This window comes from Elephas maximus, chromosome 23 (genome assembly GCF_024166365.1).
Source record: "Elephas maximus indicus isolate mEleMax1 chromosome 23, mEleMax1 primary haplotype, whole genome shotgun sequence".
Lineage (NCBI taxonomy): Eukaryota > Metazoa > Chordata > Mammalia > Proboscidea > Elephantidae > Elephas > Elephas maximus.
Window position 1 is genome coordinate 17,691,610 of NC_064841.1, and position 19,975 is coordinate 17,711,584.

Sequence of the window (19,975 nt, forward strand, 5' to 3'; positions counted from 1 at the left end):
TAGTCTATTTACAAAAGAAAAGTTTAATTAAGAAAAAGCTCTCTTTGATCTGTTTCATTCAATGTGTATTTATTTAGCTAACAGTCCTGTTTTAGACATTGAATATACAGTACTGAGCAAAGCTCAAAATCCTTGCCCCCGAAAGCTGTTTTCAAATTTAAACCAAACCCATTGCTGTCTAGTTGATTCTGACTCATAGCAACCCTATAGGACAGAGTAGCACTGCCCCATAGGGTTTCAAAGGAACAGCTGGTGGATTCGAACTGCAGCCTTTTGGTTAGCAGCCGAGCTCTTAACCACTGAGCCTCCAGGGCTGCATTTTCCAATTAGGTGGTAACTCATCAAAAAAGGAAAGGTACCTTACTCACTAGAAACGCTGTTCATAGAGGGAGCTGAGACGTAAGGTAATAAGCCCACTGAAGTCAGGGGTTTTTGTTTGGCTTTTGTCTGTTGTGTTCACTGCTATATCCCTAGAGCCCAAAACAGTGCTTGACTCATAAAAGGCATTCAGTAAATATATGCCATTGATCCAAGTGTTTATCGTTTTGAATTTGTATGATTATAGGCATTATTTTTACATCTAGCTAGTTAAAAATTTTATGATCTCGGTTACCTTTTAATGTTTGTTCCCTACTTCTTGTTTCTCCTTGTGCCCACGACCAGGATGCAGGGAAAGCTTACTGATATTGATAATTAGTCTTTTGATTATCTGATTTTATAAAGAATAGATTTGGGAAGGAACAGAAGAAGTCAGCTTTGGTTCCACTTCCTGGCTAGAAAAACTGAGATGATTAAGTACATATTTTTAATTAATCATTTTTAAAACTGGGACATTAACTGGGGCTCTCTTGAGAAAATGGAAAAAGGTACTTAGCGTACATAAATAAAGGGGGGAAAAAAAAACGTTGCTGGCGAGTTGATTCCGACTCACAGTGACCCTATAGGACCGAACAGAACTGCCCTATAGGGTTTCCGAGCAGCAGCTAGTGGATTGGAACTGCTGACCTTTGGTTAGCAGCTGAGCTCTTAACCGCTGCGCAGGGTAGTAATCTGAAAATTTTAGAACCTTTAACTGTGTGAGAAAGTAAACACACACAGAGACACACACAGACACAGACATGGACACGGACACACACAGACACAGACACAGACACACACACACACACGACTAAGCTGCTCTTTGTTGATATCAGAAATGGGCCTGTCATTCATTTTGGCATTGAAGCGTAGCCTCCTATCTCAGGGGGCAGGACCAGGTTTTTTTTTTTTTTCCTCTCTCTCTCCCTCTCAGAAGAGCCGGACAGTTATTTCAGGTTCAAAAAGCTTTGACCAACTTTTCAAGAGTTTCTTCCCATTTTTATTCGTGTAACTCTCGGTGCTTTTGCTCTGCTTTCAAGATGCATTCAGATCTGCTGCTGCGTGACTGCTTCAGAGCCAGCAAATACCCTGAAATGTGTAATTCGAATTTTTCAGCTTTCACGAGTAAGTTTAATCTTACTTTTTAGCCAGCTAAAATTCAAGTGATTAAATTCAAGTGATTTTTTTAGAGAAGCGTTAGCTTGGAGTTAGGCATTTCACCATCTCACCCCTTTTATTTTAAACATAATAAAAAAAAAAGAACTTTAGTAAGAAAGCAAGGTCCAACATAGAAAGGCTCCTTAAAAAAGCCCCTTTCGGTCTCTTAGGACCTGTGTTTCCAGTTTCTTTTGAAGTCTCTTTGTTACGTTAGGCAGTATTTAGAGGTCTTTTAAAAGCCAATAGCTAGTTTTCTTGAGCATCTTTTTTCTTTTTACTGAGGAGTATTTTAAATGGATCTTTTCTGAGCTCGATTGCTTATGTCTGACACAGTCTCAAGTTTCCACTGAATGGTAACAAAGACTGTAGAGTGTTGTTGGTACTGCAGTGAGAGGCATGCTTCCTTAGACCAGGTAAGAGAGAGCATTTTGTTTCTTAGTGCTGGGTGAGTTTTTACAGCGTTTGCTTTCTGTTCTTTAAACAGCAGCAATGGTAAATGGGTAAATAGCTAAGAGCACGCTGAAATCAAGACGTCCTTGCTTGTTGCAGACAGGGAAACTACAGGGCATGGGGGTTGGGGTGGGCTGGGGGGGAGGGGTAGAGTTAGTTTATCACTCAGTTACTTACCTAAATTCATTAAAATGTGAAAATAATTCTAGAGTTCAGTGTTTTTCATTCAAGAGCTACAGAAACATTTGAGGACGGGAATAATTTGAAAGGTACTTTGTGATTTTTAACTTCTGAAAGCAATTCAAATGATTTTTACTTCCATTTCTTTCTAGCAGTTAATAAACTTTACCCTTAACTATACATTTTTTTTTTTTTTTATGGAGAATTTAAATTGTCAACAGCCAAATAGGCTTCCTCGGGATCTTGAGGGATAAACCTGACACTTGAAAAATATTTCAGATTTTATAGCTGTTTCATGCCTTTTTTTTTTTCCACCTAGAACATTTTTCTTAAAACTATTTGTGCTTTGAAAATGTCAGCTGTATTCTAATGAAGCTCAGGCATTGTTTGCTCATAAAGGGACTGGTGCATTCCACTGCTTTATGGTTTATTATGAGGCAGTGTGAGGGTGTGGGTGGCACCATTTGGTGTCTGCCTCTCGGGGCAGTGACTGCCATTATGTTAGCTTTGGGCTGGCAAAGAAAATATAGCATGCAAGATTCTATATGCATCTGGATCCCGTAAAGAAAAAACTCTAAGCAGTTCTGAGTGAGCCGGGAATGTGTGACAACTTGATTGAGTTGATCACTTCAAGTATACACTTTTCAAGTCTGCATTTTAGTGACAATGGAACATCGGTCACCTTTCTTGTTTTTTGATGTGTATGGAACTTAGCCATTCTATGCGCTTTAATTAAAAAAGTGAATCTTTCTAGATCAACGGTGACATTGTATAGATCCAGCACAATCTGAAATAATTTTAATACATTTACTTTAGAACAAGTTTTAAGGAACTTGGTGTGGGGGGGGGGGAGTGGAAGGGGGAGATCAGGGGGAGAGCCTTCCTTTCAGGCAGGAAAGCCCTGATGAAGAAAGAGCAACAGATGTTTCTTCTGTTACAATTGAGGTTGTTTCATTCAAAACACAGTAGCTGGAATGGGGAGGGGAGGTCATAAATCTGACTTAATCAGTGAATCAACAAAGCTTAGTCTTTTAAAATTTCTTTTTTTATACTCAGGATTTGAACATCAGTATTAGAGTAACATATTTGGAATAACCAACCCATTGCAGAAACTTTGTTTCCCCCATCTTCAAAAATTGTGTGTAATTAATGCAAAAGTGGGATATTTTATTTTAGACCATTTAACTTAAGGAAAAAAAAATTGAGCATCAGGTTATTGAGAGTATTTTTCAAAAGTTAAGTCATTATAAAATATCTAGGGACTACTCAGAGAATGTAAAAGTTTGTAATCTCGTGATAGTTAGGAAGGCTCAAAATGAATTTGAAAATGTGAAACATCAGTTGTGTATATTGGTAAGTCATTTCATCTTCTATGAGAAGCATGAAACTTATTCCAGAAGATCTTTGAATAAGAAATGTGAAAGAAATATTTTGGGTTTAATTGAAATGCTGTCTTGCTGTTTTGCCTCTCAAAAGATAAGTAAGCTTAGGGTCCTTGCTAATGGAAAAAGGGGAGAGTGATTATCTGCTGCAAAGAGAAGGATGGGAGAATTTGCAGGCAATATGCATGTCACGAAAACAGCCAACATTAAAAAAAAAAGTTTTTGAATTTGTAGAATTCATAATGAATAAAGTAAAAGCCTTTTCCTTTTACCAGTAACACAAAGAGAAGTGCTGTGTTCTTGTATAATGCACATTTATTCATACACTTTATAACTTTCTGCATTTCTTAAAGTCAGCTCTTGAAAACCCAGTGCTCAGCACCAGGTCTTTCACATCTGAGGCATTTAGTAAATATTTGCCATACTTTACTCGGTAAATTTAGCAGTAATTTACCTAGTGGTTTTTTCACTTTTTAATAGCCAAAAAATTCTTTGAGATATAGTTCAGAATTTGTGTGTGGATCACATATTATACAGTTTTCTAAATATTTAATATGTTTAAAAACTAGAAAAGATAAAAATGTTACCATTCAAGGAGATTATTAAAAAATTTCTCTTGCTCTTAGCTAGGATCTATGGGCTTCCCTAAAAGATTTGCTTTGCTTCAACTAATGACAGAATTTAGAGATTTTGAGGCAGTATCATTGTTTTAATTAAGATTAGATCAGAGTTTTTAGGAGAGAACCCATTTGGTCTGTGTACGTTTTGCTGCGTTAAGGAATAGTAACATGTTAACAGTTAGATTTTTTCTCTCTTTTGAAGAAAAATAAAATAAATGGATTAATATGGGTTTACAAACCACAAGTTTGACTAAAGTAAGAACTTTTACGATGTTGACCAAAGCTGTCTATTTTGGTAGAATAGACAGCTTTGAAAAAAAAAAAAGGTTGGTGGCCCCACATGTGAAATCGAACTCTGACAACATAGATTGTAGCTATCAAAAATGTATAGCACAATTATAAATGGAGATGTGATGGCACGTGACTTACTGAGGAAAACAGCATCAGCAGAAATAGTTGAGACTGTTAACCCTTCAAATTAAGAGCAAATCAGTTGAATTATTTGAAGATTGATTCCCACTATGAAAATTATGGAATCACCAAAATGTGTGTTCAGGTTATGACAGAGAGCAGCACATTAGCTTTTGTTATACTGTAGATATGTACTCTATATACAATAAGCCCATTTCCATTTTAGGGTAGGTGTGTACTGTATATATGAGAAACCAAATCAATTTGAGTTTGTTACCTAGAAATTGGTTGGCAGCATCTGAAGAAAAAAAAAAAAAGCTTTCTTAATACAGCTGCCATTTAGAGATAACTCCTGAAGTCTAATAAACACACCCATCAGCAATTGATTTATTTTACTGAAATAAAGCATATGTGCTGAAAGAAGACTTCAGGAGTGAGGCATCCGTGGTTATTGCCCTGTGTATCAACTCCGCAGCATGACACTGGGGTGTAGAGGAATCGGAGGCCCACCAGTTCATTCTTCTCCAAGTCAGAATATCGAGAGAGTGACCGATTTAGGTGTTCCCTGCCTTACAGATGTAATTAGAAATAATCACCGACTATTTAGAAATTTTTTTTTTTTTTAGTTAGAAATCTCTCATATTTGGGATGGTGCGTACATTTCCCTGAACCTTTAACACTACTGTTTAAGAGCTGGGAGAAGAGTGTGGGTACTATGCCTTGACAATATTATGACTTAACTCTGTTTTGCGAATGGTTCCAGCAATCTCTTATACAATAACATTGTTCTGTCCTACCAAGTTTCAAGCTACTAATTTTCAGAAGAACTTTGGGAACCTAACTCTAAAACTGGAGACCATCAACAGGGAGCCATGTTTTTGGCACTTTGCTCACTTGTGGTATAGAGTTTGGCAACTGTCTTCGCAATTTCCCTGATGGGATAATGAAGAAACCATGAACTGAGCACTTACTGTGTGCCAGGTAGACCTAGGAGAACCTACTTAGAAAAGTTTGCAAACTCTTAATGGATAATGTTTTAATACAAAGGGGTTTTGTCTACATTATGTCTAACTTTGGAGATTTCTTGCTCTTCACAATCTGATGTAAATGTAACTTGAGTAATAGCTCTCGAGTGGAAGATCTTGTTGAAGGAAGAATATTGATAAATTATTATAATTTGTAAAGAGCTATTTAGTATGGTACACCCAGAGCAGCACACATTATGTAGACTACAATGATTCCCTGTTTTTATTTGCTAAGGAGAAGAACTTCTCTGGGAACTCTTAATTCATGGGTGGTCCTTGGTCTGTTTGAGTTGGTGTCCTGAAATCATAAATGTATTTTAAGAAACCAGCTTTTTAAATCTAGCTTTGTCTGTAATCATTGTCACCTTTTATAAATATTGAAAAACTATTTCACTTGACCGTAAGTTTTAAATGATTTGTTAAGCCTGTCTGTGGCAGGTTACCATCCAATAGGAAATGTGAGCCTCTCTGTGAGAATGATTTTCAATTGAGTGCCCTTGGGTGTTTTGATACTCATAAATTCTGCTCCTTGTGGCTGCGCCCAGCTGCCTTGATCTACCCTAGCCATGCAGTGGCTGTGGGTACGAGATAAAGTGTGCCGCTTTTCTCTTACTCTCTCTTACTAGGCCTACAGACGGCATCCTGTGTGCCATCTGTCTCATGGGTGTGTTGGTTGTGGTAATGGTGCCGAAAGTAGTGGTCAAAAATGGGCTAAACATTGAAGAGAAACAGCATTTAAGAACAAGAGATGGAAGCAGCAAGGTCAACTCAGCCTTTTCTCTTTTTAAAATGAAAACAGAAATAAGTTTAGTGTAATAGAGTTTGCTTACAATCTATTACTTCCTTAATTTGAACAAAGAGAAAAAGATGAACTATTTCCCAGTCTTGCCTGATTGTGAGAATCCTCTAAGAGACTTGTTAAAAATACAGATTCTCCACCTCTTCTCTGATTCTTTAGGTATCTAGTGGTGGAACCCAGGAGTGTGTATTTTGAATAAGAGGGCCCCTCCGCCAGCCAGTGCCTCTTATGATCAGGCATGTATGGGGAGAATGGCTGTGAAGGATTGGGAGAACCAAAAGTTTGGGGGGCATATGTTAAACTCAGTCAATTATTAATCAGAAGCTATGTTGTCCAAAAATAGGAAATTTTAATTAAGCAAGTGGAAGAGAAATGAAACAATTAGGAATTAAAGGGTTTCCTTGACTGAACAAAAAAATAAAAAGTCCTCAATGGCATGTTTTAACTAAAGATAAAGAAGCCAGGGAAAAAGCAATGGAATTAAACCTGTAGGTGAGACACAAGTTTTTAGATGGACCTTTAACAAGTATTGAAGGAACTGACTTGGAAAAGAGACCTAGTGAGAGTGGACTGAATGATTTCTAAAATCTTTTAGCTTTGAGGTTGATGAACTAAATGAAAACAACGATAATATACCAGAATTTGAATTAAGGAGTTGGCTTAAAAAATAAAGAGGTCATGGCAAATGTCATTAAATTGTACACATAAAAATGTTTGAAATGTTTGTTACGTATATTTCACACAATGCAAATTTTTAAAAAAGAAGAAGAAAGAGGCAAGGTTTAAATCCTGGCCATGAGAAGAAATGGTTTCTTTTCCTTTCAAAATGAAGAAGCCAGGGCATTTATGATTCCGGAAAACAGAGAGGGGGAGTTAGCTAATTGTTTTAAAAGATGTCCTCTGAGTAAAAATACTCATCAAAGCCAAGGGAACAGATCTGATCCTCTAGGGAAAAAAATGTATGAAAGCCTGGCATATAAGATTTATTGACTATTTAGGAGTATAACCTTAGGCTGTGGAGCTTCTTGTTAATGATTATTTCAAGGTTCCTTGGTTTGTGGAAGGATTCTGGTTAGGTGGTCCATTTGAGGGAATTCTAGAAGCCCTGTATCTGACAGCTGCAGAAACATCCAGATTTTTGCTTACATGGCTATGATATGTAGAAATATGCATTTTGGATGTTCTGTCCTTATCTGTGTACCCTGGAATGGTTGATTTCCACTTGGGAACCAAATACTGAGAGGGAGGGTCCAGAGGTCACATTTGTCATTAGACCTTGGAGATGCTACGAACTTCTATCTTCTATTTCTCACCCATCCTAACTTACAGTGATGTTGTGGTCATCCAGGTTAAAACGTTTAATAATTGTGACGACCTTTGGGTTTAATCTTAGGAACTTTGGTGAGCACAGTTGACTACAAATGCAACAAAACAGAATGTAATGGTGGAACATACAGATGGGCAACGCACTTCATAACCTGTGAGGTACAGCTCGCTAATAAATAGGATAAAAACTTTTGTTTTTAAGGGGAAGATATCTGAGTATATTTAAACATAAAAATGAAGGCAGTTAGAGTAACTGCGAGGTTTACGTATTTACCTTTTTCCCCAACACCATAGGGGTACATTATACGTGGATATGCCATGTTTTACCGATCTTACAGATTTTGTATTTCCAGCTACATATGCTGTCTTTTTAAATTAATTATGAGTTCTTAATCTAATATGAAGATAGTGCTATTGACTTTCCAGGCCTTAGTTATTTTCAAATAGAGGTCACAGATATTCCCTGAGCCATCAGTAACATTTTTCCCTAGTCCAGTTTGCTTTCAGTGATGTAGATTGCTTTCTAGGTAGTTGGCTGAAATTAGAAATATAGTCTTAGGTTTGTAGAATCTTTTCTCCATGTAAATTTACCCATTTCAGAACTGACCTGTCACTTAACCCCATTAGTACTGTATTTTAAACTAATTGGTAGTCCTTTACAGTAGTTATTAACAAATAGCTAAAAGGGTAGTACAGGAAGGAAAGAAGTGCCTGACACTTTATGTCTCTGGCTCTGCCTGTTCTCTTATGGGAAAGTTAATAATGAATGAAGGAAAGCTATGTGGTCCTGGCGCGTGAATGGGCAGATCAGTGGAGCAGAATGGAAAGTCAAGAAAGTGACCCAAATACGTAAGTGATAAAGGTAGTATTTCATATCAGCATGGGGGTAGTCGGTGGATTATTCATTAACGGGAGCCATCTGGAAAAAAATAAACTTGGGTCATTGACTTCTTACACCAAATAAATTCCAGGTGGGTCAAGAATTTAAAATGAAGGCATTAAATATCACACTTGATCTTCACTAGAAGGCTGAAAAGCAAGGCATTTAGTATGTCTAGATGGCTGGGGGTTTCTAGAAACATGAGGGGAGGTGTGTTTAATACAATCTTCACATCAAAGAACAGCATATGTAAATTTTTTTAAGTTGGCTTTAAACAAAAGGTGCTCAGCCTTACTCGTGATAAAATCAAAATAAAACCAAAATGAGATACTTTGTTTTAACCTAAAAATTGGCCAAACTAAAGTTGGATAACATATTAGGATAACATGTTGGGTTACGTGGAGATGGACACTTTCATACATTTATGAAGGGGAGGTTAAATTGGTCAGACCAGTGTACGTAAAGACATTTTTATAGACATTGCAGTATTATTTGTAATACTAAAAGATTTTTCCATCACTGAGAGACTCAGTAAATAAACTGTTAGAGCTGGAAAAGGAAATACTGTGTAGCTAACAAAATAAAGATTGAAGCAACATTACATATAAAGGTATCTAAGATAGATTTACAGTATTACTAAGTGAAAAAAGCAACATGGAAACTGATACAGTATTCAGCTATATGTGTAAAGAAGACTCGATGGCACTGGGTTTTGTATAAGCCTAGAAATTTCTGGAAGGTATGGAAGAACTGGCATCAGTAGCTATCACTAGGGAAGGGGAATGGTTGAATGGTGCTTGGGAATGGGAGGAGACTTCATTTTTGCTGCACGCTCTTGTCTCGTGAATTTTGTATCATATGCTTACATGCAGACATTCATTTACTCATTAATTCATCCGTCCATCCATCCAACAAATACTTACTGAGTATCACAGTGTGCTGGGCACTATGCTAGGTGTGGGAGACACAGCAGTGAATGAGAGGACAAAGTCCCTCCACTTGTAGAACTTAGCATTCTGAGAACAGGTGGGCTACAGATAATAATCACCTGCTGCTGTTGTTGTTGGAAACCCTAGTGGCATGGTGGTTAAGTGCTACGGCTGGTAACCAAAGCTTCGGCAGTTTGAATCTGCCAGGCGCTCCTTGGAAACTCTGTGGGGCAGTTCTGCTCTGTCCTACAGGGTCGCTATGAGTCAGAATCGACGGCACTGGGTTTGGTTTTTTTTTTTTTTTTTGGTTGCTGTTGTTGTTTAGGTGCTGGTGAGTCATTTCCGACTCATGGCAACCCCGTGTGTGCAGAGTAGTGCTGCTCCATAGGGTTTTCGGAAGCAGATCGCCAGGCCTGTCTTCCCAGGCACCTCTGGTGGGTTTCAACTACCAACCTTTCGATTAGTAGTCCAGTACTTAACCATTTGCACTACCCAGGGACTCTAATAATCACATAAAACAGGTAAATATAAATATGCAATATATGGAGATAAGTGCTATGGTGAAAAAGAAAGCGTAGTAAGGTAGGAATGAAGTACTTACATAGGGTGATCAGGCATCTTGGATGCAATGTTGACTGATTAGAGACTTGAAGGAAGTAGGGGAGTAAAGGGTATAGGCATCTGGGAGAAGAGGGTGATAAGACAGAGGAAACTTAAGGACAAAGGGCGTGAGGTAGAAATTTGCTTCTCATGGTTTGAAAAACAGCAGAGACCTGTGTGACTAGCGGAGTGAGGTCGAGGGAGCTTGGTAGGTGACGGGTCAGAAAGGACGGCTGCAGGCAGTACCAGGCTGTGTGGACCATCAGAAGAACTGGTGCTGCCTGAGATGCAGAGGGTTTGGAAGAGGATTGGTAAATCCACACCACAGGGTCGGCTTGGCTGCTGTGGGGAGAGCAGGCCAGTGCTGTCCCGCAGTACAGTGTGAGCCGCTGGTTGGTGGGTGCCGTCCCGTCAGCTCCGACTCATGGTGACCCCACGTACAACACAGGGAGACGTCGCCCAGTCCTGCGCCATCCTCCTCACTGTCGTCGTTACGCTTGAGCCCGTTGTCGCAGCCACTTAGCCACTTAGGTCACTTTAAATTTTCTGGAAGCCACCTTAAAAAAAAAAAAGTAAAAAGAAGCAGCTGGAATTTTTACAATTGTTGTTAGTTGCCATGGAGTCACCTCTGGTGCACGTCAACCTTACGTTCTGTGCCATCTTCAGTTCTTAAAGTTAAATTAACTAAAATAAAATTAATTTAAAATTCAGGTCCTCCCTTGCACTAACGACATTTCAAGTGCTTAGTAGCCACATGTGTCTTGTTGTTGTTGTCAGGTGCCGTCGAGTCAGCTCCAACTCATAGTGACCTCGTGGACAACAGAAGGAAACACTGCCCGGTCCTGCGCCATCCTCACTGTCGTTGTTACGGTTGAGCCCACTGTCGCAGCCACTGTGTCAGTCCATCTCACTGAGGGTCTTCCTCTTTTTCACTGACCCTCTACTCTACCAAGCATGATGTCCTTCTGCAGGGACTGATCCCTACTGATAACATGTCCTGAGTATGTGAGATGCGTCTGCCATCCTCACTCATAAGGAGCATTGTGACTGTTCTTCCAAGGCAAATTTCTTCATTCTTCTGGCAGTCCGTGGTATATTCAGCAGTCTTTGCCAACACCATAACTCAAAGACCTCAATTCTTCTTTGGTCTACATGTGTCTAGAGACTACTGTATTAGACAGTGTGGGGATACACTTGCAGGGCAGTGGGGTGGGGCACAGCACAGAGGCAGGGAAATGAATCAGGAGGTGATTGCAATCATTCGAGCAAGGGCAGCGGGGTGGGTGAGAAGTGGTATTCAAGATATATTTAAAGACAGAACCAAGAGGATTTATTAATGGCTTGCACACGGGATAGTAGAGAAGAGTCAGCAGTGACCCGAGGTTTTTGATCTGAACAGTTGAAAGAATGGAGCTGACATTTATTGGGGTGAAGAGAGAGATGGGAAAAGAAGGTTTCGGGTGGGGGTCAGAAGTTAGATTTTGGACATGTAAGTTTGAAATCCCTATTATACATCAAAATGAGATAGGACAAGGCAGTTTGACACGTGAATCTGCAGTTCAGGAGAGGGGTTTTATCTGGAGAAATATACCTGGAGCCATCCATGTATTTAAAGCCATGACATTTAGTTGGATCACCTGGTGAGGAGGGGTAGGCAGAAAAAAGGTGGGGGATCACACTAAGGAAGAGCCAGGGACCAAGACCAGGAGCAGCCAGTGGGATAGGAGGAGAATCTGAAAGAGTGATGGTTTGGATGCCAAGTGAAGGGTCAGATGTGGCTGGTAGGTTAAGTTGAAGGCTGAGACTTAACCATTGGATTGAGCAACCTAGAGATGATCTTGACAAGAGCTATTTCAGCAGAGTTGTGGGGAAATAAGGGGATGGGTTCAAGAGAAGCAGAGGAGAGGCAGTGGAGATGGTAATGTGGATGGCTGTCATGGAGTTTGCTTAAAGGGCAACAGAAATGAGTTGTTAGCTGGAAGACCGCGCGTGATCAAGAAAGGTTATTTTTGCTTGTTTTTTGTTTTTAAGATAGGATAAATGACGCACGTTTCTGTGCTGACGGGGACGATCCGGCAGAGAGGGGAAGATTGTGATGATGCAGGAGACAAAAGGGACAGTAATTGGAGGGATCATTTAGGCAAGTGCGTGAACTACCTGTTTAAAAAATAAAATTTTAAAAATTTAAGAAGGAACATAGCACCAGTTGAGGGAACAGAAGAGGAAAAGCAAGGGAATTATATAATCTTAAATTAGCTTCTTAATAATAAATATGAAGTTGTCTAGGTCCACTTTTTACCGTCATTTCTCTCATTAAGGCGTAGTTTACATACAGTAAAATTTACCCTTTTTAGCCTACAGTCCTGTGAGTTTGACAACAAATATACCACCACAGCCCAGATTGTTTTTTAACTTTTAGGGCTATAGGTTAGCTTGTCCCATACAAATGGGATATCCACTGCCTCTGATTTTAGAGGTTTATAATTTCATAGAGTAGGCATATTCTTTTTTTTTTTTTTTTAACTTTTATTGTGCTTTAAGTAAAAGTTTACGAATCAGGTCAGACTCTCATACAAAAATTTACATACACCTTGCTATACACTCCTAATTGCTCTCCCCCTAATGAGATAACATAGTCCTTCCCTACATTCTCACTCCTCGTGTCCATTTGGGTAGCTTCTGGCCCCATCTGCCCTCTCATCTCCCCTCCACACAGGAGATGCAAACATAGTCACATGTGTCTACTTGATCCGAGAAGCTTGTCCTTCACCAGTATCATTTTCCATCCTATATTCCAGTCCAATCCCTGTCCGAAGAGTTGGCTCTGGGAATGGTTCCTGTCTTGGGCTAACTGAAGATCTGGGGACCATGGCCTCCAGGGTCCTTCTAGTCCCAGTCTGACCATTAAGTCTGGTCTTTTTATGAGAATTTGGAGTCTGCATCCCACTGCTCTCCTGCTCCCTCGGGGGTTCTCTGTTGTGTACCCTGTCAGGGCAGTCATCGGCTGTGGCTGGGCACCATCTAGTTCTTCTGGTCTCAGGCTGGTGTAGTCTCTGGTTTATGTGGTCCTTTCTGTCTCTTAGGCTTATAATTACCTTGTGTCTTTGGTGGTGTTCATTCTTCCTTGCTCCCGGTGGGTTGAGACCAAGTGATACATCTTAGATGGCTGCTTGCTAGTGTTTAAGACCCCAGGCGCCAGTCTCCAAAGTGGGATGCAGAATATTTTCTTAATAGATTTTATTATGCCAGTTGACTTAGATGTCCCTGGAAACCATAGTCCCCAAACCGCCGGCCCTGCTACGCTGGCAGAATAGGCATATTCTTACCTAGAGTAAGTTACTAATTTGGGTCTTCTAGGAAGGATGTGATATAGGCTTGGGTAGAGAAGGTTTTTCTTAAAGCTAATTCAGGCCAAAAAAAATTTCAGAAAGTTCCGTGAGAAAAATAACTTACACGAGCCTCACATAGACAAACTGCATTATTTGGCTGAATTTTTTCATTTTAATTGTATATACTGAAGGTGATTAACTGAAATTGGAACCTCCTAAAGAACTGTGAGTGAAAGAAATCCTTGGTTTCTGGACAATCCTAATGGAAAACAGAAAGTTCCCAGTTACTCAAGAAATTGAAATAAAATTTTGAGGCAAAATCCTGTGCCCATGCCAAGATTTGGCAGAAGCTTTTAGCTCTCAGTTTCCTAGCCCCTTCCCTAGGTGATTGATCTCATTTAGTTAATTTGGGGAATTTGCTGGAACCAAAATCCAGGCAAGTTTTTTGAATTTTTGTTTTTAATAAATACATCAGAGTGCTAGGATTTGGCTTCTAGACAGTGTCAGGGTCTTATTGGCAATGAGCTAGGAGTTAAAGCCAAGTAATTATAAAAAATTATTTGGTTTGGTTTACTTCCATTAACTGGGCTGAAATTTCGGGAGAGTGGATGTTTTTTGTAACCTATCTAAATGTGTCCTTTTGAGGCCAAAAAAAAAAAAAAAAACTCTGCTGCTGACCCTAGTTGATTTGATGAAAGTAAATTTTGTCCAAAGGTACCGCTTTTATTTTCTAGATATTACAATTATTGGAATACCAGTGAAGGTCATTTAACTGCTTCTGAAGCAGATTTAATTGTTACAAATTATAAAATAAGAAGCCCTTGCTGGTGCAATAATTAAGTGCTTGGCTGCTAACCGAAAGTCTGGCTATCCAAACCCATCCACTGGCACAACAGGAGAAAGACTTGGAGATCTCCTTCTGTAAAGATTACAGCCTGCGAAACCCTATGGGACAGCTGTACTCTGTCACGTGGGCTTGTTAAAAACAAAAACAAAAAACCAAACCCACTGCTGTTGAGTCAATTCTGACTCATAGCGACCCTACAGGACAGAGTAGAACTGCCCCACAGGGTTTCCAGGGAGCACCTGGCGGATTCGAATTGCTGACCTTTTTGTTAGCAGCCATAGCACTACGCCACCAGGGTTTCCAAGGGGTTGTTATGAGATGAAAATTAACTCAACGGCACCTAAAAACAACAATTATGAAATACAAATCTTTCATTTATAGAAGATCTTTATTTTGTTTCAACAGCTGTAGCTGAATCCCTCTCCCCCTACTTTTGGCAGAATGGCAATAGCTTTATAAATAAAACAAATGCTTGCATGTCCATAAAAGATTTTTTTTCAAATAATAAAAAGTATAAACAGAAAGTAAAAGCCTCCTGTGAAATGAAATACATGTCTAGTCGCCTCCACGAATAACTGCCTCCTTTGCTGTGAGACCAGAAGAGCTGGATGGTGCCCTGCTACCATTACTGAACATTTAGATCAAGGATTCTATAGAAGAATCCTAATCAAAAGGAGGGAAATGTAAAATAGAATTTTAATTCCCATGGAATCCAGACTTTCTGGAGCCATTGAGGCTGGATGAGCCCCCAAACTATTACCCTGAGGAAATCTTTGACCCTTGAACCAAACTATCATCTGAAGCCATCTCTGAGCCAAATAATAGTTGAGCCTAGTTAGAAAAGAACATCTGCATTAAGCATTATATATTTTTAAAGAATTATCTACATATGATCAAATCGACAACAGCAACTCAGTAGATGAGAAGCTTATGGGGGCCAGTGAGTTTATGTTAATGATGGTGAAACAGTTTGGAAAAGGTTGTCGAGAAAGACGTCACAACTTTAAAGAATGTAACCAGTGTCACTGAATTTTACATATAGAAATGGCTGAAGCGATACGTGTTTTGTTGTATGTATTTTCACCCCCCAAAAAAATAATGAAAAAAAGCCTCCTCTGTATTATTCACTAGAGCTAACCACTGTTAAGGAAACCCTGGTGGTATAGTGGTTAAGAGCTATGGCTGCTAACCAAAAGGTTGGCAGTTCGAATCCCCCAGGCACTCCTAGGAAACCATATGGGGCAGTTCTACTCTGTCCTATAGGGTTGCTATGAGTTGGAATTGACTTGATGGCAACAGGTTTTTGTTTTTTTTTTTTAACCACTATTGAATTTGTTGTTTATCTTGCCAGACTTTTATGCACATATAAACATATATGTGTGTGTGTATATATATATATACACACACACATATATACACACGCACATATATATATGAGTGTGTGTGTGTATACACATTGTTGTTAGGTGCCCGTCAAGTCAATTCTGACTCATAGCGACCCCATGTAAATAAAAACACAACGAAACACTGCCCGGTCCTGCGCCATCCTCACAATTGTTATGCTTGAGCTGTTTGTTGCAGCCACTGTGTCAATCCATCTCCTTGAAGGTCTTCCCCTTCTTTGCTGACCCTCTGCTTTACCAACATGATGTCCTTCTCCGGGGACTGATCCTTCCTGATAACGCATCCAAAGTATGTGAGACGTAGTCTCGCCATCCCTGCTTCTGAGGAGCATTCTGGTTGTACTTCTTTCAAGATGGATTTGTTCGTTCTTTTGGCAGCCCTTGGTATATTCAATAGTCTTCTCTAACACCACAATTCAAAGGTGTCCATTCTTCTTCAGTCTCCCTTATTCATTGTACAGCTTTTGTGTGCATATGAGGCGATTGAAAACACCATGGCTAGGATCAGGCAAACCTTAGTCTTTAAGGTGACATCTTTGCACTTTAACAATTTAAAGAGGTCTTTTGCAGTAGATTTGCCCAATACAATGCATATTTTGATTTCTCGACTGCTGCTTCCATGAGTGTTGATTGTGGATCCAAATAAAATGAAATCCTTGACAACTTCAATCTTTTCTCCGTTTGTCATGATGTTGCTTATCGGTCCAGTTGTGAGGATTTTTGTTTTCTTTATGTTGAGGTGTAATCCATACTGAAGGCTGTAGTCTTTGATCTTTATCAATAAGTGCTTCAAGTCCTTTTCACTTTCAGCAAGCAAGGTTGTGCCATCTACATAACACAGGTCATTAATGAGTCTTCCTCCAATCCTGATGACGCATTCTTCTTCATATAGTCCAACTTTTCTCAGATTATTGCTCAGCATACAGACTGAATAAGTATGGTGAAAGGATACAACCCTCACACACGGCTTTCCTGACTTCAAACCAGTCAGTATCCCCTTGTTCTGTTTGAACAACTGCCCTTTGATCTGTGCAGGTTCCTCATGAGCACAATTAAGTGTTCTGGAATTCCCATTCTTTGCAATGTTATCCATAATTTATTATGATCCACACAGTTGAATGCCTTTGCATAGTCAATAAAACACAGGTAAACATCCTTCTGGTATTCTCTGCTTTCAGCCAGGATCCACCTGACATCAGCAGTGATATCCCTTGTTCCATATCCTCTTCTGAATCTGGCTTGAGCTTCTGGCAGTTCCCTGTTGACATACTGCTGCAGCCACTTTTGAATGATCTTTAGCAAAATTTTACTTATGTGTCATATTAATGATACGGTTTGATAATTTCCACATTTGACTGTATCACCTTTCTTGAGACTAGGCATAAATACGGATCTCTTCCAGTTGGTTGGCCAGGTAGCTGTCTTCCAAATTTTTTGGCAGAGATGAGTGAGCACTTCCAACTCTGCATCTGTTTCTTGAAACATCTCAATTGGTATTCTGTCAGTTCTTGGAGCCTTGTTTTTTGCCAATGCCTTCAGTCCAACTTGGACTTCTTCCTTCGGTACTGTCAGTTCCTGATCATATGCTATCTCCTGAAATGGTTGAATGTCCACCAATTCTTTTTGGTATAGTGACTCTGTGTATTCCTTCCATCTGCTTTTGATGCTTCCTTTGTCATTTAATATTTTCCCCATAGAATCCTTCAGTATTGCAACTCGAGGCTTGAATTTTTTTTCTTCAGTTCTTTCAGCTTGAGAAATGCTGAGCGTGTTCTTCCCTTTTGGTTTTCTATTTCCAGGTCTTTGCTCATGTCATTAAAATAGTTTGTCTTCTCAAGCTACTCTTTGAAATCTTCTGTTCAGCTCTTTTACTCCATCTCTTCTTCCTTTTGCTTTAGCTACTTGACATTCAAGAGCAAGTTTCATAGTCTTTTCTGATATCCATTTTGGCCTTTTCTTTCTTTTCTGTCTTTTCAATGACCTCTTACTTTCTTCATGTATGATGTCCTCAATGTCATTCCACAGCTCGTCTGGTCTTTGTGTTCCACAGCCAGCCCTGGCCTTGTTCTGACTGATGATACTGAGCTTTTCCATCGTCTCTTTCCACAAATGTTGTCGGTTCGATTCCTATTTATTCTGTCCAGCGAGGTCCACTTTTATAGTTGCCGTTTATGTTGGTGAAAAAGGTATTTGCAATGAAGAAGTTGTTGGTCTTGCAAAATTCTGTCATGCGATCTCCGGCATCATTTCTGTCACCAAGGCCATATTTTCCAACTGCTCATCCTTCTTTGGAAACCCTGGTGGCGTAGTGGCTAAGTGCTACGGCTGCTAACCAAGAGGTCAGCAGTTCGAAACTGCCTGGTACTCCTTGGAAACTCTATGAGGTAGTTGTACCCTGTCCTGTAGGGTCGCTATGAGTCCAAATTGACTCGACAGCAGTGGGTGGTCATCCTTTGTTTCCAACTTTCACATTCCAGTCACCAGTAATTATCAGCTCATCGTGACTACATGCTCAGTCCATTTCAAACTGCAGAAGTCGGTAAAAATCTTCAATTTCTTCATCTTTGGCGTTAGTGGTTGGTGTGTAAATTTGAATAATAGTCATATTAACTGTTCTTCCTTGGAAGTGTTTGGATATTATCCTATCACTGACAGCATTGTACCTCAGGATAGATCTTGAGATATTCTTTTTGATGATGAATGCAATGCCATCCCTCTTCGAGCTGTCATTCCCAGCATTGTAGGGCGTGTGATTGTCTAATTCAAAATGGCCCATACCAGTCCATTTCAGCTCACTAATGCCTGGGATATCGAAGTTTTTTTGTTAAATGAAATAATACTAATCAAATTTTTTTGTAATTCAACAAGGGTATTTTTCTAGGGCAATACAAGCAGCTCTGAGTGCTTGTATTTTTAGGAACATCATATACTTGTACCGAAAAGTGTTTATAGATTTAAATTGTTTCCAGGTTTTTGTTTTTATCCCCAGTGCTACAATCCTAGGACATAGACCATTGTTCTTATCTGCTTAGTTTCTTAGGGTGTATTTCCACTAGAGGAATTGTTAGCCAGAGAATGTGCCCGTTATTAATTGTGATGTTGTTGTGGAGGCCAGGGATGAGCTTGCCACTTAGGCAGCAGAGAGCAGTTGAAAGGACATTTGTTGAGGTGGAAAGAGTCTTTAAAATGCATATAATTGCTTTTAAAGCACTTATTTACATTTTCTACTCTCTATTTGTACCTTGACAAACCGTTCCATAGTCAGACTGCCCTCCAGAAAGGTTCTACAGTAACCTCCTCCACCAACAGATTATGTTAGTCTCTTGAGTGTGGAGGACAGTGTCACTTGTTCACTGAATACCTCTAGTGTTTAGCATTGTTGTTGGGTGCCATCTAGTCAGTTCCAACTTCCGTAATCTTTACAGAAGCAGATTGCCAGGCCTTTTTCCTGCAGAGTCACTGGGTAGGTTTGAGCTGCCAACATTTTGGATAGCAGCCGAGTGCTTAACCGTTGTCACTACCAGGGCTCCATTGATACTTCACATATAAAATTTAGAGCATTATTTAACTTCTTAATCTTTATCAGTCTGGTAGATAATAAGGTTTCTTTTTTATTAAAAAAAAGCTAATTCTTTGAATATTAAAATCAAACATCTTTACATATGATTACGGCCATTTATATTCATGTACTCAGCTTATTTTTGTATTGGAATATTGTCTTTTGCATATTGATTTATAAGGGGATGTTAAATAAATAAATAAAAATTAAGGACAGTAATCTAATGACTAGTGTGTTGTAAATTTGTTTGCCTGGTGTAAAATTTGTCTTTTAAATATATTGGGTCTTTTGCTGTGTAGAAAATGTTGATTTTTAGGCAGTCAATTTTGCCATTCTTTTCTTTCTCTTAGGATTTCTAAATTCTATAAATGCTTAGAAAGGCTTTATAATTCCCAAAATGATAAAAATACTGTTCTATTATTTTCTTTTTTTTATTTTGTTGTTGTTGAGATTATACACAGCAAAATGTACACCAGTTCAACCATTTCTACATGTACAGTGACATCGATTACGTTCTTTGAGTTGTACAGCCATTGTCACAGTCACACTCACTGCCCCTTAAGGTTCCTATCTCATCTTTTGATTTGTTGTTGTCAGTTTGATCCCACATACCAAACCAAATCTGTTGCCGTCAAGTCGATTCCGACTCATAGCGACCCTTTACAGCAGAGTAGAACAGCCCCAGAGTTTCCAAGGAGCAGCTGTTGGATTTGAACTGCC

The 19,975-nt window shown here is 39.3% G+C and overlaps 1 protein-coding gene across 6 annotated transcripts in view; it reads left to right on the forward strand.

Annotated features, from left to right (window-relative positions):
- The first annotated feature begins 684 nt into the window (after nucleotides 1–684).
- TFDP2 (transcription factor Dp-2) overlaps nucleotides 685–19,975 on the forward strand; it is a 78,282-nt gene continuing 58,991 nt past the window's right edge. For 2 of the 6 annotated variants that reach the window (XM_049867166.1, XM_049867167.1), the window contains exon 1: nucleotides 685–1,482. In XM_049867166.1, the coding sequence (XP_049723123.1) occupies nucleotides 1,398–1,482 (85 nt within the window). In that variant the 5' untranslated portion in view covers nucleotides 685–1,397. Of the gene's footprint in view, nucleotides 1,483–1,785; nucleotides 1,929–7,071; nucleotides 7,868–19,975 lie in introns of those variants that run through there. The other 4 variants (XM_049867171.1, XM_049867168.1, XM_049867169.1 and 1 more) reach the window with 4 other exon arrangements.